The sequence below is a fragment of the Schistocerca americana genome, chromosome 1 (assembly GCF_021461395.2).
Source record: "Schistocerca americana isolate TAMUIC-IGC-003095 chromosome 1, iqSchAmer2.1, whole genome shotgun sequence".
Classification (NCBI taxonomy): domain Eukaryota; kingdom Metazoa; phylum Arthropoda; class Insecta; order Orthoptera; family Acrididae; genus Schistocerca; species Schistocerca americana.
In genome coordinates, this window is record NC_060119.1 from 869,601,497 (window position 1) to 869,628,904 (window position 27,408).

The 27,408-nt window shown below is 41.7% G+C and overlaps 1 protein-coding gene across 6 annotated transcripts in view; it reads left to right on the forward strand.

Moving 5' to 3' along the window:
• Positions 1 to 27,408, forward strand: part of LOC124613943 — a 596,835-nt gene that overhangs the window by 79,075 nt on the left and 490,352 nt on the right. Inside the window, exon 1 of one of the 6 annotated variants that reach the window (XM_047142720.1) lies at positions 9,932 to 10,336. The exons of the other annotated variants lie outside the window; for them this stretch is intronic. Within the exon in view, the coding sequence (XP_046998676.1) occupies positions 10,265 to 10,336 (72 nt within the window). The 5' untranslated portion in view covers positions 9,932 to 10,264. Of the gene's footprint in view, positions 1 to 9,931; positions 10,337 to 27,408 lie in introns of those variants that run through there. 6 annotated transcript variants of the gene reach the window in all.

Genomic DNA, 27,408 nt, shown 5'->3' on the forward strand with positions numbered 1-27,408 from the left:
CCTTTCTGGATACAGAAAATGTTCGACTGCAGCCCTGGCCAGCACATTCTCCAGATCTCTCACCAATCGAAAACGTGTGGTCAATGGTGGCCGAGCAACTGGCTCGTCACAATACGCCAGTCACTGCTCTTGATGAACTGTGGTATCGTGTTGAAGCTGCATGGGCAGCTGTACCTGTACACGCCATCCAAGCTCGCTCTGACTCAATGCCCACGTGTATCAATGCCGTTAGTACGGCCAGAGGTGGTTGTTCTGGGTACCGATTTCTCAGGATCTATGCACCCAAATTGCGTGAAAATGTAATCACATGTCAGTTCCAGTATAATACATTTTTCCAATGAATACCCGTTTATCATTTGTATTTCTTCTTGGTGTAGCAATTTTAATGACCAGTAGTGTAGATGACGCTGAGACAAGTAATTTAATACAAGACAGATGGGGCCACACATGTCGGGAAATACCCCAAAAGTAGATTACAGATGTTAAACACCCTATGTCACCATATGACGTACCTCGCCGTACGAGCGGCGGTGGAGCTTATCGGCCCGCCGCACCTGATTACCCCAGCCCCAGTCAAGTATAGACGTCGGAGTGGCTCTGGGCCTACCAGCGCGACTTCACAGTGTGTGACTCAGGGTTCTAGTCTTGCGTCTGGAAGGCAATATTTTTTTGCTTTTCTTTAGACAACAAGGTGTTTATATTGAGGTAAGATTTATTATTTTATTTACCGGTCTCACGATCTCCATTGTTTAAATGCAAAGTACAGTACAACAAAAACCTAACGTACTGCGTCACAATGTAAGGAGCCCTAATATCATCGCTGCTCCTAATTTCGTCCGCCCATGAATTTCCGGTTTCCGCAGTTGGTGACAAAAGTTTAGCTGCGCGTGAATGCGTGATTCAGTCCATGGTTTTGTTGGAGTGTCTCTTGTGTGCAGTAAGTTTAGCTTCCATGTACGAGGGAATTCAGTTTTGTATAGTGAGATGAGTTAGTGCAATGATTAAATTAACAGACTGCAATTCCTATTATGACGAATGATGTGTGTTTAAATATTGGGCTGTATTTCTGTCGTTTGTTGTACTTTCTGGTGTGTAGTCGCTACAGTCAATGGTAGTTTCGTTCCCCTGTGCAATTCCTATTTTTGCCCCGGAGATCTAATTTGGAACAGTGATTAAAAATTGTTTTTATTTGTCATTTGTAAAGATTACTTTTTTCATACCGGAAAACGAAAGTGGAGGGAAATAGACTCATTGCAGGAAATGCTTGGTTTGTTATCAGGAAACATGCTATTCATCTACACAGACATACAAGTTTCCATGTGAAAAATCTTCAAAAGGCTCAGAATAACATGAAGGCATTGATCATTCATAGACTTAAAGTAATTTATGACAGTGAAAGTTTCTGCCAGTCTTCGAATGGAAAATGGATTTAAATTAGTTGTATTTTTGAAAATTTTTGTAGAGGGTAAAATTACGAATACGCTTTTTGTATTTCCATTATTGCAGTGTTAACCTTAATTTCAAATACTAGCTTTAATATGTTAAACAATTTAATTTTGCTTACCTACGAGTAGAGGATAAATTCTGAAAAAAGAACTATATACCATAATATTGCATGGCTCATGCAGGTGTTAAGGCGATCAAATTTGTTTCCCCCCACCTTGTAAGCTTACGAACTGCATCGCTAGCAGTAAATGACCCAAGTGTTCTTCACTAAATACTGTCTGTAAATAAAACAGGAGGGACAGAAGGAAATAAAAACAAAACAAGAACAGCTTTTGCTTGGTTACGGCAAGGACAATAATTTAGTAACTTCTACATTCACAACATAGCACATTTACGAAAGGTGTTGGTAAACAGAGTAGCCTAACAGAGCGATGTGTAGCACTGTCCCTTTCGCCGAGGATGGGATCGACAAGTCCAATTGCTGCACTTGCGGCGAGGAAACGTCACATTATGATGTCATATGTTCAACATTTGTCACCCGCTTTTGGTGTCCTACGTTAAATTATTTGTCTCAGCGTCATCCACGTCGTCTTGCGGGCTTTTAAACGTTAATGAGGATCACCCTGTGTAACTAGCTCCACATGTACTTCCTATTCGACTGTAATGAGTTAATGTGTAGGACATTGTGTTGTCTGCTCTTCTCGTAGTGCTCCCCTTTTCATCATTCCGTTCATTTCTGCTCTTCTCCCCCCCCCCCCATCCCCTCCCCCCCTCACCTGTGGCGTCACCTGGAGGCCTATCCAATGTATGACGCAATTTATTCAACTGATATGAATGAAATGTAAACAGATAATATTATGTGACAAATATTGTAAATATTTTCCATTAATTGCAAAGAATACTGTATTCCAATACGTTCCATGAAAGCATATCCACAAGAGCCATGTTGCTCGCCCCTGTTTTTTTGTTTGTTCTTTTGCTTGTTCTTTCTGTTCTGTGGATCGTTCTATGTGTAACTAGCTCCCTGTATGAGCTTTAAGGTTAAAATATATTTGTTAATTGAAAGTATCTTATGTTTCCTTTCAAAAATACCTCTTCCTCCACGTGAAGTTTATTTAAAGACAATAATAATATTGCTGTCGATTGCTTGTCTGGCTTCGACTGTTTCGGTGGCGCTGAGTCCGCCATTACGTATACTAAAAAATATTTCAGTGTTTGCGAGCTTCACTCGCAAAGAAAAATAATTATGATTGCTTTTATGAATTTTTACAGACAGTTTTCAATATTAAAGTTAGTTAATATTTTTGATTACGAAACTTATTAAGAGATGATTTAACACCATAAGGCTTAGGTGAGGCTTCGCCTCTGGTTTTAAAATATTGTCAGTTAATTCAAAGTATTACAAGTTAATTCAATTCTTAAAAAGATAAAGTTGGAGAAATTCTTTGCAATTATGTCAAAAATATGCAGGTGTTTGTACCATTTTTCTTTCTCTGTGACATTAGATAAATTTGCCGGGAAAAGAAATCATTTCATGCTCTATAGTATCGCTGGGTTAGTTGCAGATTACGTTACGTTGTCATTCATTGAAAGGGAGCGTAACGTTTCCATTATTAATAAATAACTTTTTTGCATGCGTGTTGAAATTGCCACGCTGCGTATGTTTAAGACGCATTTACTCGCGCTCAAAATATACGTGACGTTCCAAAAACAGTATTCAGAATTTAAACTGCTACGCTACATTATCATCACTGTAGGTTACGACTGACGCCTGCGCGCGTATTTCAAACCACCGTAGCAATCTGCACTGACTGATACGAAATAACTAAATTAATTCAACACCACAACAATTACGCAGAAAGGAGGTAATGGCTCCCCCCCCCCTCCCGCCTCTAGAAAGAGAAAAGAACGAAATCCACTAATAAACAGATTCAACGAGTGTAAATTCAGTCATCCTACGGTCTCTTCTCTTGCAAGATGGTACCACAAATCTGGGCTAACAGGTGATCAGAGAGGGAGGCGGGGAGCGGCGGTGGTCATATTAACTTAGCGGTGAATCGTGAAATAGCGACTTTCACGACGAATGGTCGCGGCTACACAGTATCCTTTATCCATTACATGTAACTCCTCTCTTCAAACTGCTAATGAATTGATACATCTACACGATTAACCTGCAATTCACAGTTAAGTGCCTGGCAGGGGGTCATCGAACTACCTTCGGTCTATTTTTGTACCATTCCGAAATTTTCTCTGCTCGGGGACTGAGTGTTGTGTAAATCTTACGTTCGTATCGTCGTAACTGAAAAGAAACGTGCCTCCAATACACTATCGTATTCTATCACTGAGATAGCTGAATGTGCATGACCAGAAAGCCAAAATAAAAAACCTTCTAGTTTATTTTCTTGCTGTAGCACTTAGGTGTGGCTTACGAGGTATAGTAATATGAATTTTGGAGAAAGCAGCCGATATTTAACGGTGTTGTATACCAACTGAGTGAATACTATTAGCTACCATCTTACCGTTTTCATTATTATTATTGTTATTACAGTGTTTGGAACGTAGCGCATATGATTCCGTCCAAACGCGCGTTCTCTCTCTCTCTCTCTCTCTCTCTCTCTCTCTCACACACACACACACACACACACACACACACACACACACACACACACACACACACACACACACACTACATAGGAGAGAGAGAGAGAGAGAGAGAGAGAGAGAGAGAGAGAGAGAGAGAGAGGAGGAGGAGGAGGAGGAGGAGGAGGAGAGGGGGAGGGAATTGGAGGGCAGGGCTAGAGCGCAGAGCTTCCTTCAGCAGCTGTGAATTCCGCCACTAACTCCGTTATCGGAAAATCGACGAGGCTCATCTGTTTCACACTGAAAAACTATTATCTTCGCTTAGCCATTATTACTTTTATCCAGCTCCATAAAACGAGACATTTATAGCTTTCAATTCCTATTACGATAGAATTAAATCACTGATGGAGTGTTCAGAGGAATAAAGTAGGTACAAAAGCATGTCACTACGGAAGTTTTAGGAACAACAGATGCGGGACAGTAATGCCATCTTTTACTGACGGTGTTCGCCAGCATGTAAATGATTACTAACGTCGGTACACTACTTAAAAGTGGACCATGCAGGGTCTGGAGCACCGATTTTGCAGTACAGACGTACGAGTACCTTCCACACGGATTAAAACTGTTTGCCGGCCTGAAACTCTTGTCCTGATTTTGCTTGCATGGACACTAACACTGTCGACTGAACAAATCAATGGGGTACGACTTACAATCAGTCTCCAAGCCCCTGACCAGTTGCGCCCACATTTCTCTCCTGCTTTGTTTGGAAATAAAAGGTGACGGTGATTACATTGATTTCAATTCGGTGAATCTTATCTGTCTGGTGTGAGTTGGTATGGCAGGGTAATTTTCATAGTATGCAACTTGGTGTGCTGTGTTGACATAGTAAGTATGCAACCGTTTCCACACCATCAGTTTGCTCTTTAAGCGTCCATTACGAACCAAAGTACAAATCCCGCACTACCGTGAAGCGCGAAGACAGCGTGCAAGGGAATACCTGGAATATAAGTGGATCAGTGACATCGAATTCTCTTCACTGCCCAGTGCAGCATTTGTATAGCGCCTGAAGATAGTGACTGCGACCATGCACGTCTCAAGTATTCAGTTCCACAGGTTCAGCAGGCAGTAGGATCAATCACTTTTGGGCTGGTGTCGTGTACGGATATCTGGTGAACTGAGAGGTGTGCAGTATCGGCACAGGTATTACCACCTATCGGCTAGCCCCACAGCGAACATTTCGGCGTTGGGTTGGTAATTCAAGATAATCCATGAGGAACTTAATGGACATCTCCCTGGTGGAGGCACTAATCAACCGAATGGAATGCCCTGTGGAATCTACTAACATGATCCCGGTCAAGCAGGCGTGTGACCTGTTGAATGCCTCACACGCTAGATGATGGCAGTAGGCTTCCGTCGAATAGGTTTGAGCAGCAACCTGTTCGATAGTATGCCTAGGAGGATACAATCTTGCTACTTTGCACACAGTCGAGCAATACGATACCGAATGTGTTCAGATTTTGAACTCGCAGATATGAATATTCGAACCAACTGCCTTTATTTTGATTATTGGCTCGTTTTTGGGGTTCCTAACCCCAGTCGGTAAAAACGGGTCCCCTATAGGATCACTTTGTTCATCCATGCGTCTGTCCGTCCGTCCCACTGTCCGACTCCTAAAACCCCATTTCCTCGGAAACTGATGGACGTATCAGGTTGAAATTTATGTCACATACCAAGGTCTACGGTGCCTTGGCAGTGTAAAAAATTGAAGCTTCTAATTAAACGAAACTATGTGGTTCCAGAGACCTTTTCAAGTCTCAAACATCTATGACGTATATTTGCAGACTGAAGCGACGAATAAAAATTTGTACCAAGCTCGAGATTGGAACCCGGGCCTCCTGCTCAGCAGGCAGATGAGCTATCCACTACGCGACCCACGCACAGTGGCTTTGCACAACTGCACGGACTACTCCAGCGCCACCCTCCCCCCCCCCCCCCCCTTAATCTAGTTTCCTATCCATGCCTCAGCCCACTTGATACTATCCCTAAACTCGAACAGGCTATCCAACTGTACTGGTATAGCGCCTCAGCATCGAACGAAACGGGGGATCCTTCCTTCAAAGCACCTCGCCTGGGTTTCAGACAGCATACCCTGTGTAGTTCGATGCTTAGGTGCTATTCCAAAATAGTTTAGAGCACCTGCAATTTTGTTCGATGTTAGGGAGCTTACCAAGTGACCTGAGGCGTGAATGTGAAACTGGACTAAGGAATGAAGCTTCTAAGCCAATGTAATCAAAAGCTACGCTCATTTACATTAGGTATGTAATCCAGAATCATGAAATTTGACAAGAAACAAGGTTTCACAGTACAAGTAAAGGAAAAAATAAGGAAATAGTACATTTATAATAATATCCCAAGAAAGATATTTCTTCTGTCATTTGCTGTTCGACTTCAAAATTTAAAATAAAACGTTCTCGGAAGTCTTGGAATTCCGAGACCGACATCTTGCCAGTATCGATGTCGGTAACAGCCAAAAATCATCGAGATTCTTAATTCACGGGTTGAATGAACTGTCTGTATACGTAATTGCGTTTGTACAGGACCCTCAGAGTGCGAGAGCTACTCGCACCGAACCAATCTTTTATTTCACAATAGAGCTATCTTTTCGTTTTTTGAAACTTACTCCTCTACCCTACTCCTCTTGAATCTAAGTCCACACGTGATCGCACATATGCAGGTAATACAAAATGTTTCAAGAGCAGCTCGTGTATATTCACGAGCAGACACTTCGAAAAATTACAAAACAAGTTATTAATTCAAAATTGCTTGCTACGTATAACCATATAGTATTCTGTTACTTGAAAAAACTCTCCCAGATGACACATCTGAGCTTCGGTACACCGTTATCTGCGCTGCAATTTGATTCAGGAGATTCGTTATTTCACTATTGCTTTACCACGAGTTGGAACGTGGAAGGAGTGGAAAGGAGCCACAGGGAAACTGCAACTTTGAGCGTATCCTTCGTGCTCCCAGAAGGCAGGTGTCCAGGTTCTTGTTCTGTCAGCCACACAGTTATTACGTGTGACATTTAGTCACTACGTTTGCCCTCCGAACCTAAACTTTCCCGGCCATATCATTTTTTTTTTTTTTTTTTTTTTTTTTTTTTTTTTTTTTTTCTTTTGAGACAAGTCTGATATTTCACTCGGTTGACGATATTCCTTCTCGTCGGTTTCTAACAGATGGTTCAAATGGCTCTAAGCACTATGGGACTTAACATCTGAGGTCATCAGTCCCCTAGACTTAGAACTACTTAAACCTAACTAACCTAAGGACATCACACACATCCATGCCCGAGGCAGGATTAGAACCCGCTACCGTAGCGGTCGCTCGGTTCCAGACTGTAGCGCCTAGAACCGCTCGGCCACTAGGCCGGCGTTTGGGTTTAACTTTGACATGACGTTCCTTTAATTTGCGTGGTGTCTCTTGAAACAGTTCATGTCTGCTCTGAGTCAGAAAGGTCCTTAGCACACTGAAAACATCCACACAGTTCGGACCAGGGTTTTTCTCGAACTGCAAACTGCACATCTTCTAGATTATGATTGAATAGGCCGACTTTTGGCTTGTGTGCCTTGATCTGAGATGATCAACTATTTTTGTAGACAGGGGATGAACCAGCAGCCACTGAAACTATTTTTGAAGCCAACAAACTTTTTACACCTCCCAGCGAAAGTAATGTCGGGTCATTGTCATCAGTTTCATCACTGTTGCGACTAAATGGAATTTCATCAAATAATATTAGGTAACAGTCTTCGTCACGTAGCGGCGCGGTACCTTCCGTCCCTTTACGACGTACCTGCACCTACCTGTGAACATTGTCTTATCATTCCTTCAGTAGGGAAGCCGAGTGAAACCTATTGTACTTCGACGTGAACCAGGCTGCAATTTAAGTCACTAATCTACGTTTCGGGAGAAAGTTTTCACACAAATGAAAGGTTGGAAATTTTGTCCTCAATTAATATATTCTGAAACTTAGGTAAACTAGCATCACTGCCAAGCCCGTGCTAGTCGTAACAGTCACTCACAATCCCTTTCACTCACGTTAGCAAGTTTATTGTGTTGCATTTCCCGAAAACGTAATAGCTACAAAAATACTGATTGTTTTTGATTGATTATGCTCGACAAATATTAAGTCTGTCGGTACCAAACGCAGTCACAGTTTTTAGCCACCTACCTGCTCAATACGCCACGCGGAATACGTGTCTTTTCTCGTCACAAAATTCACTTAAAAATTCCGGAAATTTCTACACACACATCGGAATAATTATGCCGTCACTTTCCAACACTTTTGATGTATGAAACACTGCTAGATCCGGCAACTTATGATTTCCATCAGAACTACTACTACTACACACGTCCGAACTGTTTCATGGCTAGGCTCCAAATCCTCTCTAGAATACTCTAAGTCTTCTCTACCAGCAGAGAAAGGCGCGCGAAGAATATTGCTTTACCATTGGTCAGTTTTCTCAACAGCCATTAGCAAAACAACATTCTCGCGGGTCAGTTCGTGCTTTTCACCAATAACCAATCGCAAAATAGTAAACCTAACGACTGCACTTTTTACCGACGTAATTATCTAATATGCTGAACTTTTGCTTATGCATAAAGTTATTTACTATTGTTATTTATACCTGAATTAACTTTCCCTTTAAGATAAACTTACTTTACAAATCTATTCTACAAAAATCCCCTTTGTCCATATCCATACTTCTTGGAAATGTTCCCACACTAAATCCTAGTACATAACTCGTTAAAGAATTATCTTCATATTAACCTTAAACCACACTCACGCATCATTCACACTGCTAAAACACATTTATAATATTTTACATACGCAAAAAGACGTAACAACACTTTACGAAAATACTAGAAGAGTTTATGAAAAACATTCTATTACTTTAGTGCACTCTAGAGGGCACAATCGAAACTAAAATCAGTCCCCCTATCCAATATTGTCCTCTATCGGCTGATACATAAACTACGTGCGCGTCCAGTCTCGCGTCATCATCTGTCACTATCCAGCTCTGAGACACATCTCCCACTTAACCGCCTCCAAGGCAGGATTGTTATACGGCGCTACGCCTCAGTCAGTTGTTATTGTTTTGGCGAGGCATACTGGATTGAAAAGAAGGGTGGTGGTTAGCACAACTAACTACACAGAAATCCATCTGTGAAGTATAAAAAATTGTATTCGAATAAAACGTAATATTGCATATATATTTATAGAAGGTTAAAACACAAATATAAACAGTTAATACCACAAATAGCGGTATAAAGAAGAGGTATAGAGAGAAATGCTCGGCATTTCCAGGAACAATACCAACAATGCATGAAATATCAGCTCGTGTCGTAAATCCGCAGCCAAAGGACCACCGCCCTTTCAAGGCGTTGTACTTATGTGGTTGGTTACAATGATGGACACCCTTCAAAAAGGGTTAGCGAGCAGCGAGGCTGCAGCATATACGCAAGCTCGCGTAGCAGTCGTCCTTATGACAATCTGCCAGGTAGTGGCGTCAAACAAATACCCGTCGCGCACTGCCTGGGAAGGGCACGAGGCGTGACGTGTTGACGTCGCTCTGACGAGGGCGAATCACGGTCATGCGCCAGCTGCTGTCAGGGATTCCCGCCGTCGTGGGCGCCGGCGGCGGCTCAAACCGCGACCTTGCTGGCGCCGAGCACAACACGTGGGGTATTGATCCCGCCGGCGCCCCGACGCCGGCCGACGCCTGGCGAGCGCCCATCGATCCCCGCGAGCGCCGGGCCGGCGACGTCCGGGTCGTCATTGCCGTGCCCGGTCGCCCGCAGCGGTCTTGCGCAGTGCGAGTCCTGGCGTCGAGGCGGCGAGCGAGCGACTCGGCCCGTCGACACGCGCGCACGAGCACACCTGGCAGCGCCGTCTGTCCCATCCCATTACCTTTCGCCGCGCGTGCTGGCGCCAGCTAGTCTGCCACACTGCGCGGAAGGTCGCCCCAGGCTCTGACTCGGCTGCCCCTCGCAGCTCTTAGTGCTGTCCTCAACCCCGCATTCTGCGCAGTACCTACACGTCGTAGTCGATCTGCACGCCACCTTCGCCAGAGCGTTGGTAGGCAAACGACACCTGAATAGTGTCAGACACGGATCAACTGTAGGCCGTCGACAAAATAATATTGAGGGCTAGAGGTTTACGTTGTTAGTTGTACTCTCCATGGCCTGCGTCAGCGCCATCAACAACAACAACGTCGTCGTTGGTGGTGCAGTCTCAGATTGCGACAACATGGTAAGCATAAAACCACACTTGTACTTCTCCAGCGTATTCATTCACAATTTATTTCTGTCTCTTTGCACCCTACTGTAAATGTCCTTCGGTTGCTTTACGTATTGGAGTGTAAACACTTCTCTGACTGTACTAGTGCAGTGTACTCCACTTTTATGTGCCCTACCGTTACATTTTTCAGAGGAACATCAGAAAGTATGAGATGTCACATACATACGGAGCCATTTGTCATATTATTTCTCAAGTCAACATCCATTTTTCTCAACACATACGAATCGTACAGGAATGAATGTGGTATCGTTAGAAAGGTTTTTTAACTGTCTTCTGAAATTACATACCGATTTTACGTAAAAAGCTTACTATATGTGGAAAATTTTAACATAACCTTTAATTGTCGTAGGCAAAACGGCATTATAAATGCCCAGGAATTAAGAGTCAACTCATTAATCACGAATAAGACTCCTGTTTCATATTTCATTACAAATACCATTTTATATGATCTAAAGTACATATTAACAGGATACTTTGTACAGCATATTGTCATAGATAATAACCCTGATCCCTGCGGTAGTCCGCTATCTCTGCCCTTCGCAAAAGTTGACTTCGTATTTGTCACTGTCACCTTAAATTGCGGTTTATCTATTGCTGTTATGGCCTGACGTACTCACTGTATCTGAATTTGGTTCAAAATTACGTTCTTGTATATATATATATATATATATATATATATAACGCTAAATCTATGCAGTCGGTCTAAGAAGCGTGGAAATGCCTTTAGTCAGCGGACATTGTGTTTAGCAAACCGCGGCCAGAAAATCGTAATGTAGTAAAACCGGGAGACTTGTGTGAAACTTCGGCACATAATTTTAAATAATGACAGGGTTTGGAATACGTGTAATCGTTGGGATAAAAGTGAACCGAACGACATGAAATAATACTCAAGAATTTATAATTTTATGATACATTATATATATAATCATTGGGATAAAAGTGAACCGAACGACATGAAATAATACTCAAGAATTTATAATTTTATGATACATTATATATATATATATGTATATATATATAATCATAAAATTATAAATTCTTGAGTATTATTTCATGTCGTTCGGTTCACTTTTATCCCAACGATTACACGTATTCCAAACCCTGTCATTATTTAAAATTATGTGCCGAAGTTTCACACAAGTCTCCCGGTTTTACTACATTATGATTTTCTGGCCGCGTCACTTCATCACGGTTTGCTAAACACAATGTCCGCTGACTAAAGGCATTTCCACGCTTCTTAGATCGACTGCATAGATTTAGCGTTAAATGTGTCACCATTTAATGCGGGCATGAATGGGTTTGCGGGCCTTTCATATGTAATTATCGGACATTAACTTGATTTTGTTATGAAGACCAGGTAAATGCTTCTCAGAGTTTCGAGATTTCTCAACAAAGAACACACGTCTGTGCTGTTCGGTGACACACTTCAGTTTTGCAACACAATAATCATTCATCCTAGTGTTTTAGAAGTAAATTTGCATCAACTTGCTAATATAGTTAATATAAAACCTGTTTTGTGAATCTTCGCGTTAGTTTTTCGCAGTGTTGTGGCCTGTAGCCCCAAAGTGTGAGCCGAAATTTTGCTGTTTTAAGAGTAACGCATATAATTTCATTTGCAACATGCGCAGAATGTGGTACCGTGTTGTAAAAAGAATTTGGCTCTCCGATTCTATTGCTTACCAGACAGGGCACACAACTGTGTTTGTAAACATCGCGTTGTGTGACCATAAACACCGAAGGACATAGCGCCGCTTTTTCCGCAGTTCACTATAGTTAACATGGTTTTATCCCCATAGCTCCCTTAAAATATCAGGTACGACGCATCTTAAGAGAGAACGCTCAGCTCGCCTTCTAAAAACCTGTTTATCGTAATATTCGACACTGATTACTTCATTCCGCATCATATTAGCAACTAACAAACAGATTAGGAGATTTCATTATGTCGTTGCACAACCATACTTACGTGCACACATCATGAAACCAGTACTAAATTTAAAGCTTGGTGCAATAACCTCAGTCGAATGAAAATAAAAAGTCCTAGATAATACTTCAGTTCATGATCTTACAGATTGAAAGCTGATTGGAAACAGTTTGTTTGGTCTTGTTTACTTAAGGAATTTAATGGAATGTGTTTGAGAGTTTCTTTCTGCTGACACGTTGTATTCTTCCGTTAGTGAAATTGTTCTAATTACGTTATTAAAAATCATTCTAAGATAAATTACCTCTTACAAGAGAAACATTTTCAGTATACTAATAATACCACGAATTTGTCTCCATATTACAATGGTTAGTATTATGGGCAAAAGGATCTTCCGTAGTTTGTGTGTACATTTTCACGCAAGATGACAATTTTTCGTGTAAGTGAAAATGTTTTAAACGAATGGTTTAGCAGAAATATTAGGTTCACTTTGTAACGCATTTTGTTTAAAATGGTCGTTAGCTATTTACAACCTCTGATAACTGAAGGCAACACAAGTACGGAATTGACTGCAGCATTCATTAGTTTGAAAACTGTGTACTCGTAAAATATTACACTTGGAAGTGTGGAAGTAACGCAAGCAGCGTTTTTATTAACACACACGTGGCTGGGAGAGCTGCTTTCGTGTCTTGGACTGACTTCAGATGAAGTGCGTCGAAATTACAGAACCCTGAACCACTCGCTGGTGTAGCTGCGCGTTCCAAATGACAGAAAAATTTCGTGCAGAATTCAACAAGCTGAGACCAAAGTGAGAATTGTGTAAGAGTACACAGTTTCAAAATCAATCTCTCTCTCTCTCTCTCTCTCTCTCTCTCTCTCTCTCTCTCTCTCTCTCTCTCTCTCTCTCGTGTGTGGTGTGTGTGTGTGTGTGTGTGTGTGTGTGTGTGTGTGTGTGTGTGTGTGTCGGGCTGTGCCGATGATCGATTTGCAATGACAATTTTAAAGACTGGAAGAGAACTTAAAGTTTGCAAAGTTCTCACTTGTACTCGAAATTGGAATGCAAGCAACGAGGTTCTTACAGAAGCAAATTGGTCCATGTTGTAATAACAGTTTGGTTTTGTGATGTGGTAGAGTAATAACTACGCAGTCTCACAGGCTGTTTGCCACTACACATATTGTAAACGTGCACGCTGTTTCCCTCCAGAATCGAAAAAAAATTGGATAACTTCGAGTAGGACCAGCGCACTGAAAGTTCCGTACATACTTAATTATGTTTATATGTAGTCTGTCCGTTCTCGGGATCGAGAATCTCAGCAATCTTTGCCTCTTACCGACGATACATCGATAACGGCAAGATACTGGTCCTGGGAATTCCAAGACCGCATCAGAATTCCTATAGTCGTTCCTCAGACTAAGCTGGACATAAAAAAGAAGTGAACAGGGGATTTGAGTTTATATATGCAGAGAGAGAGAGAGAGAGAGAGAGAGAGAGAGAGAGAGATGATTTATTCAAACATTTTTTCTTATTACAAGTAAAAAACTTACATTTTATGTTTGCATGCGGTAATAATCGTCTACTACCCTTTTGACGGATGATCGCAGTTTATCTTCAAATGGCAAACATATTTTTTATGTGATATAATTACAGTTTAACAAGTGCCGGATTTTTTACTTCATCTGTGAAACCTTTCTTGTTGCCAAATTTCATGATTCTAGGACAAGGCGAAGCAAGCAATAGTTTTTTCTGGGTGAGTTTTCGAGTATCAAAATGTGACATAAACGGCCGTATCTTTTCATTGCGTTGACTTAGAAGTTTAAAATTCGTGCACCGCCAAGGGACCATAGACCTTAATTTGACATAAATTTGCGCTCCTGAGAACGAGGAGGAGGAGAAGAAGATTAGTGTTTAATGCCCCGTCGACAACGAGGTCATTAGAGACGGAGCACTAACTTCCTGTCATATTAAAACTGTGTGCCGGCCCAAGACTCTAACTCGCGAAACTTTGCCTTTAGCGGGCAATTGCTCTACCATCTGAGGTACCCAAGCAAGACTCTCCACCTATCGTCACATCTTTAATTCCGCCTGTACCCCGTCTCCTACCTTCCAAACTTCATTCTGTATAAAAGCAAATCGCCTGTGTCCTTTCGAAGGAACCATCCTGCCATTTGGCTTAAGAAATTTAGGGAAATCATGGAAAACCTAAATCAGGATTTCCGGTCGCAGGTTTGAACCATTGTCCTTCATAAAGTGAGTCCAGTGTGCTATCTCACTCGGTCTGTAGGTCAGACGGACGACAAAGCGATCCTGTAAGGGTACTGTTTTTACAGACTGAGGCACGGAACCATAAAAACAGAAGCTGCGTTCAACTTTTGGCGTCTAAAGGCGGTTGTCCTCTGACATCCACGAATTTTTACAAAAGAAAATGGTTATTATTCCACTAGAACTTATTTGTACCAAACCAAATTTGCGGAGAATTATCCCACGTAGCATAAGGCGCGCAACTATTACGGAGGTAGGAACATGGTTTTATTTGAAGCGTGCCCATCCTCGGTAAAGTTTGTTACAGTCTGTTTCTGCACTTCAGAATCGATTGGTTACAGATTTGTGCAAAACAGAAATAAAGAGCCAAGGGTCCGATGTAAAGACTTTTCTATCCATAAAACTACACAGAAAGCCCTCAATATTAATAATACTAATTCAACATGAAAAATACATGCCAGATGTAGTGAAGTAATGCAGCCATTAATTTACGAAATGATTTAGGCGAGTCAAAGGTGCGGAGATACAAATGAAGGGTAACAAGCAAGCAGCCTTCCTGTGCAGTTAACTTCTGTTAATATCAGAGACTGATCTTAGTCAAACGGTAAGTGGGCGGACAGGAAGCGGGAAAACTAAGACGTTTGCAAAGCTGTTCGTCGGCTTTAGAAATTAGCCGCATTGGTAGAATTCTTCTATCTGGTTTACCATATGATTGCCAATAGTACGAACTTGCCCTTCCTTGCTGTCAGTATACCCGCATATAACTACAGTATTACAGGAAAATCTTTCTGTAATTCAGCTCCATGAAAAAAAATCCTTTCATTGAGTATCTGTATGACCTAAACAAGAAGCTTACCCTTTTAGTTTGAACTTGTGTGAAGCTTTACGTAGACCGGCAAACACCAGACAGTAGCGCCTCTCCCTCACGATAGTGCCACAGTTTAGTGTAATATTATTCCGCCGTTAGAGATATATGCGTGTCTTATCTGAATGATTACACAAGGCAGATACTAAGAAAAATGGGATAATCGGTGACAGGTTGATTGCATGATTGATGCAACCCGTAAGGTATACTGCAGTGCTCGATGTAGCAACTTGAACATAGAACTGAGATTTAATACTCCCCTTCTGAAACTAATATTAACTTTTGCAGGGGGACTCTAAAGTGCGACATTAAAGAGCCTGCGTCCATAGATTCCGAAGGCGTCACTGTAAAGTGGTTGTACACGCAGCGTGATATGAAAGAAGAGCTCAAATCGGCGTACAGCAGCCACTGTATTTACGTTTTTCTAAACGACGTAGTCGGAATGACTGAGCTATGATTACTGCTTAATTCGATAAGGAAAATAAAGTTTATTTTATGCGAAAGTCTGTCTAGGCGGAAGAAAAGTAGCGGCATTACAATCGGGCCAAGTTCGCATTATTCTGCGTGTACCTCTAGCGCCGCCTTTTCCCGTCTTGTTCCATCATGCATTGCGTCTTAGGAGCCTCGATATTAAATAATATGTGGGTAGCACCAGATTCCGTACCAAGTTCCGATGCGTTTGTTGCACACTGCTCCGAATCAAAAACATTTCAAGGCTTATGAAACAGTTTCACAATCTCCCGAAGGAGCTGATCTGTAAAAATTTATCAGTGATTTTGAAACTTGAGTTAAGTTGCTACACACCGCAGGCACTATATTACTCCGAAGTGGTTCCATCATTCACGACTGACTGCAGTACTAACAGCTTACATTTTGAGCTGATCCAATCTCTACCAGTGACAAGTGCAGGTAGTAAACTGTAGTTCTGCGGATCATTACACCAACAGGAAAGGAGCTCTCTGGTACGGTTTATACACCGTCTATTCTTAAACACATGCGTCGTTCTATGCTGCCGATAAGGCACGAAGGGTAAGCAAACGCTGCCGCGGTTGGTGGTGGTGGTGGTGGTGGTGGTGGTTTACTAGAAAAGGTAATCAGGAAATGGGGGAAAATAACAGGAGGAGGAATATAAAGTCAAATTGGGAGAAGAGGGGTAGTCTGAATATTCATTGTCTCGTTTTTGCAGACGACCTTGTCATCTTACCTGAATCTATAGAACACACAACGCAAATAAATCTCCAACACACAACTTCAAAAGTAGGTCTGTGTATATGTTTTGAAAAGAATGTATGACATGCGAAGGAAGCCCCGAAGTACATGGAAACTGGCCATGAAAGAACAAAATTTAAATATCTAGGTGAAATTAATACAACCATTCGCTTTGGACAAAGAAGGTAAAATGGAAATAGCTTGTTTAGTTAGCAATAAACCTGTAAAACAAGAAATCTGTTCCCATAAATGCAAGACACAGGCATTACAACACTGTCATCGGACCAGAATGACAAAATCGTTCAAATGGCTCTGAGCACTATGGAACTTTTAACAGCTGAGGTCATCAGTCCCCTAGAACTTAGAACTACTTAAACCTTACTAACCTATGGACATCACACATCCATGCCCGAGGCAGGATCCGAACCTGCGACCGTAGACTGAAGCGCCTAGAACCACTCGGACACGACGTCCGGCGCAGAATGACAAACAGTTATGCGAAATAGAAAAGAAGGAAAGGAAAATAATAAGGGAAGTGTTGGGACCAAAATATGACAGTGGAAAATGGGGAATTAAGAAGTAATGAACTTTATGGAAAAATAGAACGAATATTCGACACAGTGAGGAAGAAGAGTTGTATTCTATCGATATCTAAAAGGACTTGATGAAAAATGAATAAAAAAGATTTAACATTTTTGACAAACCTAAAAACGTAAATGGCATGGATCATAGAAGTTAAAGCAGACATTAGAGAAATGGAAATAACGGAGGAAGAAACAGGAGAAAGACACACTCGCGATGTGGACAGAAGAAAGAAGGGAAAAACATAGGGAAAGAATGATAAACTGCTGGAAAGAAACGAGAAAAGGTGGTCCGTAGTAGGCCAAACAAATAAAAAACCGCTGATTTTATGACATCATTGTCGTCTCTATTAAAATTGTTTTACAAATTCCAAACTGCCAATTTCAGAACGACCAAAGGGTGAATTCGTGATCATGGACTTCATTTACAAAATAAATTTACATCAAGGACTGAAAACAAACACAAATTAAATGCAATTACTAGATACAATTGCTATGGTAAATTGGGGAAAAATTATAGTAGCCTATTAACAGAAACCTGGAGCCTTTTTTAGAGAATTAGCTATGAATGGGAAGAAACTCAGAAACTAGTTCATGACTGCAATACCAGAAGTTGTCTTTTTATTATTTGCTAACATCTCCTTGAAAATTCTTTTAGCCATCTATATACGAGAGGTGAAATGAGAACTTATAACTTTGAACAGTAACAAAGACCGGTTCTGGAGGACTATTCATAGGCATGGTAAAGAATTCCCGTTTGGTGCTTGCTGTAATATTTGTATGCAACAGTCTTTAACTGCTGTATGGATGGAGTGGAAGTCTCCAAAGAATTGAAATCAACTCGTAAAAGTTCAGTATATAAAAAGGAGCTACAAGGAATTGCAGTTTTGCTATTGAGAATAATTGTTATGTCCTCTGTGATAGTTTGGACGAATCATAAAGCGATGAACAGAACAGCAGGAATAAGATTTGGAGGAGAAAGATGGGTTTAGTACTGCTAAGACATACATAAGTAGTACGCTATGTCTCAGATAATAGAAAAAGTAGTAGTATAAGGTTGGTGCATAAGTTCATAGCGTTCTTTCTTTTTGCTTGTTGGTATTCCGGTTGCTATAGGTTTATTTATTGACTGTCATTTTTTATTTGTAGTTCACTGTTGCTATGTGGATTTACGGATTGTCATTGTTTCTTTTAGAGATGGGTGGTGAAACTGTGGTCGCAAAAAATGGAGTGCCAAGTGGAGAAATCGGAACACTTCCGACATATTCTTCTGTTTGATTTCAATAGAAGGGTGACAGAGCAGCCAGAAGCACTTGCACGGTGTATGGGGATAATGTCCTTGCACAGAGCAGCGGAAGAAAATAGTTTTCCGGTTTTAAGCAGGATCGTTTTGACGTTAGTGACTCTCCCAGGGAGACCTTCGGTGTTTAAGAGAATTTGAGCTCATTAATCCGTAGTTATTCACGTCACTGAACTGCCAGATGTGGTGAACTATGATCATTTCACCATCGTGCGACATTTGCGTGCAGTAAGGGAGGTTCAAAAATAGAGTATATGGGTACCGCGTGCCCAAATCAAAATCGCAAAAATCAGAGGGTGGGCATATGTGCGTTTCCGCTTGCTCGTCATCAATTGGCTCGTGAAAAACACCGGCCATGCCTATCATGCATCGTTGCTGGTGGCGAGAAAAGGTGTTTCTATGCTAACGTAAGGAAAAGAAAGGAATGGTTGCATCCAAACAAAGCAGCAACTCCATGTACAAAAGACCGCATCCATAAAAGATAATGTTATGCATATGGTGGAAGTCACTGTGTGGTGTACTATGAACTGATTCCCCGAGGTGTCACCATTCCTGCTGACAATTTATTGCCAACAGCTGAGACGTCTTGCAGACGCAGTCCAAGAACAACGACCAAGACCATCTCGCGAAGTGATGGTACTCCACGTAAAGCCCGCTCGCATTTTCCTGGCCAGACAATAACACTTCACAGGAGTTGGGTTAGGAAGTCATTCTCTACTCACCTGATTAATATGATCTCGCGCGCTCAGATTTTCATCTTTTCCGCTATCGAACAACCTTGAAGGAACTTCCTTTCCGGATGAAAACGTCCTCACCCACATTGTTCGACGAGGTCTCCGCCTCAAAACCACATTATTTCTACAGTCGTGGAATAGAAAAATTAGCTCAGCGTTGGCAGACTGTTGCAAACAGTATTAAACTTACTGAAAAACGCTACGAATTTATGGACCAACCCACTTAACGTGTCGATTAAAACATCATGGGAAGCAATGGAAGACAGTGAAACTTCCTTTCTGATTAAAAGTGTGTGCCGGGCTGGGACTCCTGGGCTTGCTTCACGAAGAAGACAGATTACTGAACTAGCTAAACACCCTAAAACTCTAAAAGGGAGGATCGCTTAAAGCAAAGGGAGGCCTCGCTACCAGCGATCCGAGCAGCACCACGTGACTTCCCCCTTTTTTCATGTATCAGTGCTTGTGGCTAAGTGACACGGATTTAACAGCACAAACAAGCGACCGTTAGAGAATTGCCACATGGCATCAACATCTCGCTGCAGGAAAACACTGTCCCTGTCCACGGGCTGCAGATTCGTTACTGCTGACCACTAACCTACCAGAGTAATATAGGCAGTAGCCGATCGTGCAGCCACTCCTCCATAGCAATCATTACTTCGTATGTCCAGTGACATCCGAGAATGTGACACCGGTAGACAACTGAGAACCGAAGTAAGGCAGTGTCACGGGAAGACCATCACCATAAGACAGTAGTCACCGTGAAGAGGACCGCTGCAAAGACGGCCGAAACGACTGCATATTAGTTCGTTTTAGTGTTTCGTGATTATGCAACCTAACATCCAAAATGATTCTACTCAAATCTGTCAGTGTTTACATTTAACGATGCATTTACGGAAGTATCTTGGTTTTCTCTTACGAAGTACATATTGATAAGACCCTTACAATTGGAGGCCTACACGTAATGTATGGTTCTGGGCGTAGGAAATGAGTGTGTAAATAGTATTTTGTTGCCGGTTGGTCACGTTCTGGAAACTGAGATGGAAGGTCATATAAGTTCTGTGTTTATAAAATTAGTGGAGAAATAAGAAGAGTGGTTTGGAGATGCCTGTTGAAAAAACGCAGTTTATGTTTGTAGGAATGGAAAGACGTGACTTAAAACCGAGAAGGTACACAAAGTTCCATCTGCCATACAGCGTAAGGTCGCTCGCGCTGTGTACCTTAAATGTGGCATAAAAATGCCTAATGAAAATACTTCAGCCTCACACTGACGGCGGATGGAAGGGATCTTAAAGATTTACTGACTAAATGAAGGAAAAATGTCTTAAATAAGCTGTTAACGTCCAGTACTATGAAAATGCAAGATTTTCAAAGATACAGAACTCTAAATTACAAGAGTTTTGTGATAAGCATAGCGTCATATGTGACAAAAAGGTGGACTCTGGACAGAAAAATTAAAGAAAGGCTACACGCTATGGAAATGAAGTACTGGAGATGACACTGTAAAGCCACAGTACTCTCCAAAGTAAGGAATGAAAACATAAAATGAGTGCTGAAAACAGATTCAACATGATTATAGTGGATAGGGAGGAAAGAACTGTAATGGATTGGCCACACCAGGCGTGTGGAAGATAGCAGAATACCTCACAATTTGGGCATGGAGGGACCTTCAGGAAGGCAGCAAATGGAAAGAAAAGGAATGGAATGCAGGAAAGACAGAGCAGAAACTTATTCGGGAAAGAGATGCTGTAAAAGAACCGCTGCAATAAGACTTCAAAAGTTAATGGCGTCAATGACGTATTTTAAAACACGTTGTTTGATAGTGAAGCCCACCCAATGAAAGGAATTAGACACCGCTGATAATGTCAGTCTTGCATGTAAATGCTCGTATTGTAACGAATAAGTTACTCAACCTGGAAATCATCTGCTATACAGCGACAAGAAATTTGTCTGAGCCTCTGTCGGCCAGTCCCTGGTTCTCTGCCACGATAATCTACGCCTCTTATGGTTATGGTTATTGTTATGAAGACATAGACGGTCATCCCAAATTAGCTACTGATCGGAAATTCAGTGCGTGTCTGATCCTGAACGTGACAATTGCATGCCGCTAATCTCTCAGCTGTTAAGATGTAATAGTCGCTAACAAATCATATGAGACGCGTAGCTATTGAGTAAACAACTGCTTTTACTATCCAGGCTACTATAACACAATTTACAAGCACAGTGTAATAAGACCAATATCTATGCGCTAGGAAAAGAATTGAATTTATATTACTAGTTGGGAAGTCCTTAAGAGCGACTATAAGAATAATCACACATTTGTTGTGGGCTTCAGCTTGAGATGCCAGAGGATGTACGAACAGAGGCGGGAGCTTGGCAGTAAACAGCTAATGAGAAACTGCTGGCCGTGACCCACCGGACGTAGCACTCAGAGCACACTTCCAGATCACTACATACGTATAGCCATTCAAGATTTAGACACCCGACCAGGAATCTGGTTCAGATTTCTGCGGTCGCTGAACAACGTAGTATACAGTCTCAAGGTCACGCGCTGTCACTTTTGCAGAAACGAGAAATGTGAATTTATTTTTAACTGATTCATTTGTAGCAGTATCGTTGTCATGAAGATCGGTATTATGATCAAAAAGTTGCTGTGGTACATTGAAGTTGCGTAGGAGCCCAAATAGTTGCACTTGGTGGCAGTGGTGAAGGTGTCCACTAAGTAGATGTACAACTTGTGGAAGAAACTCGGCTGTACTTATTTAAATACGTTCATTCATATCATTTTGCATACAGTAGCCATTAGAGTTGTATTTTTACAACACAAGACAGTAACAATGACTGTTACAAATTTTACATGCCCCAGAGTGCTTGACAACATTAAGATAACGTTAAAGACAGTGTTAAGCAACATTGCTATTAGCAAATAGACGTTTGAGATATTGGTGTTAATTACTCTGTAGAAAATTACGGAGGTCCGGAAGCCAGTTTAAAGTTGTTTATACCACATATTGTTTGCACTTTTGTAGGGAAACAGCATGAATGGCTTAATGGCAACGGCAGGCGGTGGATTTATTCCCAACAAACTTAATCGCATACGGTTACTCCACTACCGATGTCGGCGAATAATTAAGCGGTGAACACGAAAAGTACACAAACTGTGTGACTGACAGTAATAATCCCGTGAGAAATAATCATTTTCTCAAGCGTTTATAGATTTCCCCACGCAGAGCAGTTAAAATTTTATGTATGTATGATGTAGCAGTAATTTTGTATTTACCTATCTGGGTTGCCAGTAGTGTTTAAATTAAACATTTGCTATTTTCCATGTTGACAATTATTGGTTAGACGAAACCTGTCCACTCACATTTTGAATAAAATCCGAAAAGTATTGTAGTGAACACAATACCTTTAAATTGTCACGAAATATCATCTACAATAATCAGCTGTGCATGAATCAAATTATGCTACGTTAAAATTAGTTTGCTACTCAACATCAGAATTAGTAATTAACCACTCTTTGTACGCTAACAAGAAACTTTGGATACCTATATTTCAGCGACTTCGTATAACTAATGTCAAGACCATACCGAACTATAGATTTCCTCAGGCGAGATATCTGCGGCAGTTGACGCTTTCGTCTTGTTACTGCAATCCATTAAGTCCGTCACATGCCATACAAATTTTATAAAGATATTTCATCTGGATGGAACAAACATTTAAGCGAAATAATACACTTCCGCATAGCTTGCTAATAGTCGACGGAAAAATAATTCTTTCCGAAAAATAAATGTTGAGTGTAATAATGAGCCGTTGCTTGTTAACATACTACGTCTTGTGGATGAAGAGAACACGCGTCGAGAACAAGAAACCAACCTTCTGGCTGCAAGTGGCAGTGTATGTAGTGATACTGCGTAATAGGTTGATGTCGAAACTGGGAAAGAGGAATCTGAAGAAAAAAAATGAAGGCACATAATAAGTGCACAAGCACTCGATTAACCTTTCCAAACGTCGCACGCAGACAAATGAAACCCGCTGCTGAGGTATTCCGTGAATGACACTGGATGTCGCCATTGGGCTTTCCCGTTATTAGTTGTCACAGCACGGTTATAAATACAAAACATAAGCGCATCAAAACTGCGCCGACGGTACTTGCAGCTCACTGCGCGTTGGGAGTATGTGAGCGTATGTGGATCACATGTTGCGGATGATGGGGCTAGAGTCAATCAGGGCATACCTGCTGCTAGGCCGGCGAATGCGGACTGGCTCCCTGGTCCCAGGCGACCTGCTGCGGTCTATATCACCTGGAAACTGCCACCTTGTCGAACAGTGTGAGCTGCCGTGAAGCTTTGAAGTCGGAGAAACTTCAGAAGATGGACAAAACATGGAAACACCAAAAACACAACACAATGTGCATATAAGGGGTAGGAAACCGGTCGGGATCCAAAACAGCCTCCAATCGACGGAATAGATGAGTACAGGTGCTGTATGGTTTTCAAGGGAATCTTGTACCATTCTTTCTGCAAAATAGTGATAAGTTGAGGTAAGTCACGAAGGTGAATAACGATCACCCCCGCCCCCCTCCTTCTCTACAAAGTAGACCACAAAGGCCAATAACAAACAAATCGGATGACTCGTGGCCAGGAGAGATGCGAAAATTTATGGTTGTGCTCACAAAACCAGTCCTGGACGATGTGAGCTGTGAGAACATGGGCACTGTCGTCTTGGAAAACAGCATCACCATTCTGGAACAGAACATCATGTCATGGGATGGATATGATCGGTCAAAATGATCACATAAACCTTGGGAGTAATTCAGTCTTGCTGAGTAGCAACGGGGCCCTTGAAATACCATGATATGGCTGCCCAAATCATTACTGAAACCCGGCCAAGTTTCACTCTTGGCACGTAAACTGGACCAGAAGTTGGTAACAGGGAAATTAGACCCATCCGAGCACATTGCTGTTCTACGTTGCTCCATAGTCGAGGTTTTATGGTTTCGGCGCCACTTTTCCTGTTACTGGCAGTTGCATTACTGATAAATGGTTTTGAAATTCCACCTCGCCATGCAGTATCCTCCTCATGGAGCTTCCTGGTGCTGACAGCGTTCGCGATTGCGAGATTCGGTTCCGCAGCGACTTCTGCAGCTGTAGTCCTCTCATTTTTCGTCAGTCCCCTTCAATGACCGTTCGTGACGATCATCCAACGCACACGTTCTTCGCGTTGTGACTTATCGCACAGTCTTTTTTTCCCGCTTTCTCTGTATGCTGTACAAATTGTCGATACGACGCTTCATGAAACACCAAACACTTTCATTATCTTTCTTATGGAAGCACCCACCATAGGAGCACCAACAATTTGTCCAAATTCGAAATCACCTCCGACATGACGCACTCACAGCTTCGCAGAACGCTCTTCTGACCACGGCTGACACTTGCAACGTATTCAGTGGTGCGTTGTATGGACGACGGTCGTGGTAAACCTACTGTCTTGGTTAGCATCGGCATCTATGTTCAAGCATGCGTTTCTTGCGGTGTTTGCATATTTTTGTTCAGCTCCTGTGTGTCCAAAGTCTAGACTTCATATTGAAGAAAGGGTAAAAGTATTTGTCATGTGAAGCAACTGTGTCAATAAAGAGGAAAGCGGTAGACGAACGTTGCAGCATACGTTTTGCTTATTTATGTAACTGCATATTCGTGGTTTTATAAATGGTCTGACAATCACTCATTTATGACTTACGCAGTGTAAACATACTCGTAAAACTGAACCCTAAGTATCTGCACTAAATGTTGTAATGCTTGTATTCATATGTGTTTACAACATATATATTGCGGCGTTCCCCTTTCTTTAAAGGATTATTATCTTTAAATGTTACTCCACAGTATCCAATCCCGAACGCTAAAGTTCAGCTCACTTGCCAGTTTCTTCTTAAAATTTGATTTGGGTGAACCAGCGCATTAAGGTGCCTAATTAAAAATTCACCTTGGAAAATGATGTTGCCAGTACAAACCTCGTAGAAGCCCTAGATTAGCATCTAATAGCAATAAAAAAACTTCCCCCCCACCCCCATGAACCATGGACCTTGCCGTTGGTGGGGAGGCTTGCGTGCCTCAGCGATACAGATAGCCGTACCGTAGGTGCAACCACAACGGAAGGGTATCTGTTGAGAGGTCAGACAAACGTGTGGTTCCTGAAGAGGGGCAGCAGCCTTTTCAGTAGTTGCAAGGGCAACAGTCTGGATGATTGACTGATCTGGCCTTGTAACAATAACCAAAACGGCCTTGCTGTGCTGGTACTGCGAACGGCTGAAAGCAAGGGGAAACTACAGCCGTAATTTTCCCCGAGGGCATGCAGCTTTACTGTATAATTGAATGATGATGGCGTCCTCTTGGGTAAAATATTCCGGAGGTAAAATAGTCCCCCATTCGGATCTCCGGGCGGGGACTACTCAAGAGGATGTCGTTATCAGGAGAAAGAAAACTGGCGTTCTACGGATCGGAGCGTGGAATGTCAGATCCCTTAATCGGGCAGGTAGGTTAGAAAATTTAAAAACGGAAATGGATAGGTTAAAGTTAGATATAGTGGGATTTAGTGAAGTTCGGTGGCAGGAGGAACAAGACTTCTGGTCAGGTGACTACAGGGTTATAAACACAAAATCAAATAGGGGTAAAGCAGGAGTAGGTTTAGTAATGAATAGCAAAATAGGTATGCGGGTAAGCTACTACAAACAGCATACTGAACGCATTATTGTGGCCAAGATAGATACGAAGCCCACTCCTACTACAGTAGTACAAGTTTATATGCCAACTAGCTCTGCAGATGACGAAGAAATTGAAGAAATGTATGATGAAATAAAAGAAATTATTCAGATAGTGAAGGGAGACGAAAATTTAATAGTCATGGGTGACTGGAATTCGAGTGTAGGAAAAGGGAGAGAAGGAAACGCAGTAGGTGAATATGGATTGGGGCTAAGAAATGAAAGAGGAAGCCGCCTGGTAGAATTTTGCACAGAGCACAACATAATCATAGCTAACACTTGGTTCAAGAATCATAAAAGAAGGTTGTATACATGGAAGAACCCTGGAGATACTAAAAGGTATCAGATAGATTATATAATGGTAAGACAGAGATTTAGGAACCAGGTTTTAAATTGTAAGACATTTCCAGGGGCAGATGTGGACTCTGACCACAATCTATTGGTTATGACCTGTAGATTAAAACTGAAGAAACTGCAAAAAGGTGGGAATTTAAGGAGATGGGACCTGGATAAACTGAAAGAACCAGAGATTGTACAGAGTTTGAGGGAGAGCATAAGGGAACAATTGACAGGAATGGGGGAAAGAAATACAGTAGAAGAAGAATGGGTAGCTTTGAGGGATGAAGTAGTGAAGGCAGCAGAGGATCAAGTAGGTAAAAAGACGAGGGCTAGTAGAAATCCTTGGGTAACAGAAGAAATATTGAATTTAATTGATGAAAGGAGAAAATATAAAAACGCAGTAAGTGAAGCAGGCAAAAAGGAATACAAACGTCTCAAAAATGAGATCGACAGGAAGTGCAAAATGGCTAAGCAGGGATGGCTAGAGGACAAATGTAAGGATGTAGAGGCTTATCTCACTAGGTGTAAGATAGATACTGCCTACAGGAAAATTAAAGAGACCTTTGGAGATAAGAGAACGACTTGTATGAATATCAAGAGCGCAGATGGAAACCCAGTTCTAAGCAAAGAAGGGAAAGCAGAAAGGTGGAAGGAGTATATAGAGGGTCTATACAAGGGCGATGTACTTGAGGACAATAATATGGAAATGGAAGAGGATGTAGATGAAGATGAAATGGGAGATACGATACTGCGTGAAGAGTTTGACAGAGCACTGAAAGACCTGAGGCGAAACAAGGCCCCCGGAGTAGACAACATTCCATTGGAACTACTGACGGCCCTGGGAGAGCCAGTCCTGACAAAACTCTACCATCTGGTGAGAAAAATGTATGAAACAGGCGAAATACCCTCAGACTTCAAGAAGAATATAATAATTCCTATCCCAAAGAAAGCAGATGTTGACAGATGTGAAAATTACTGAACTATCAGTTTAATAAGTCACAGCTGTAAAATATTAACGCAAATTCTTTACAGACGAATGGAAAAACTAGTAGAAGCCAACCTCG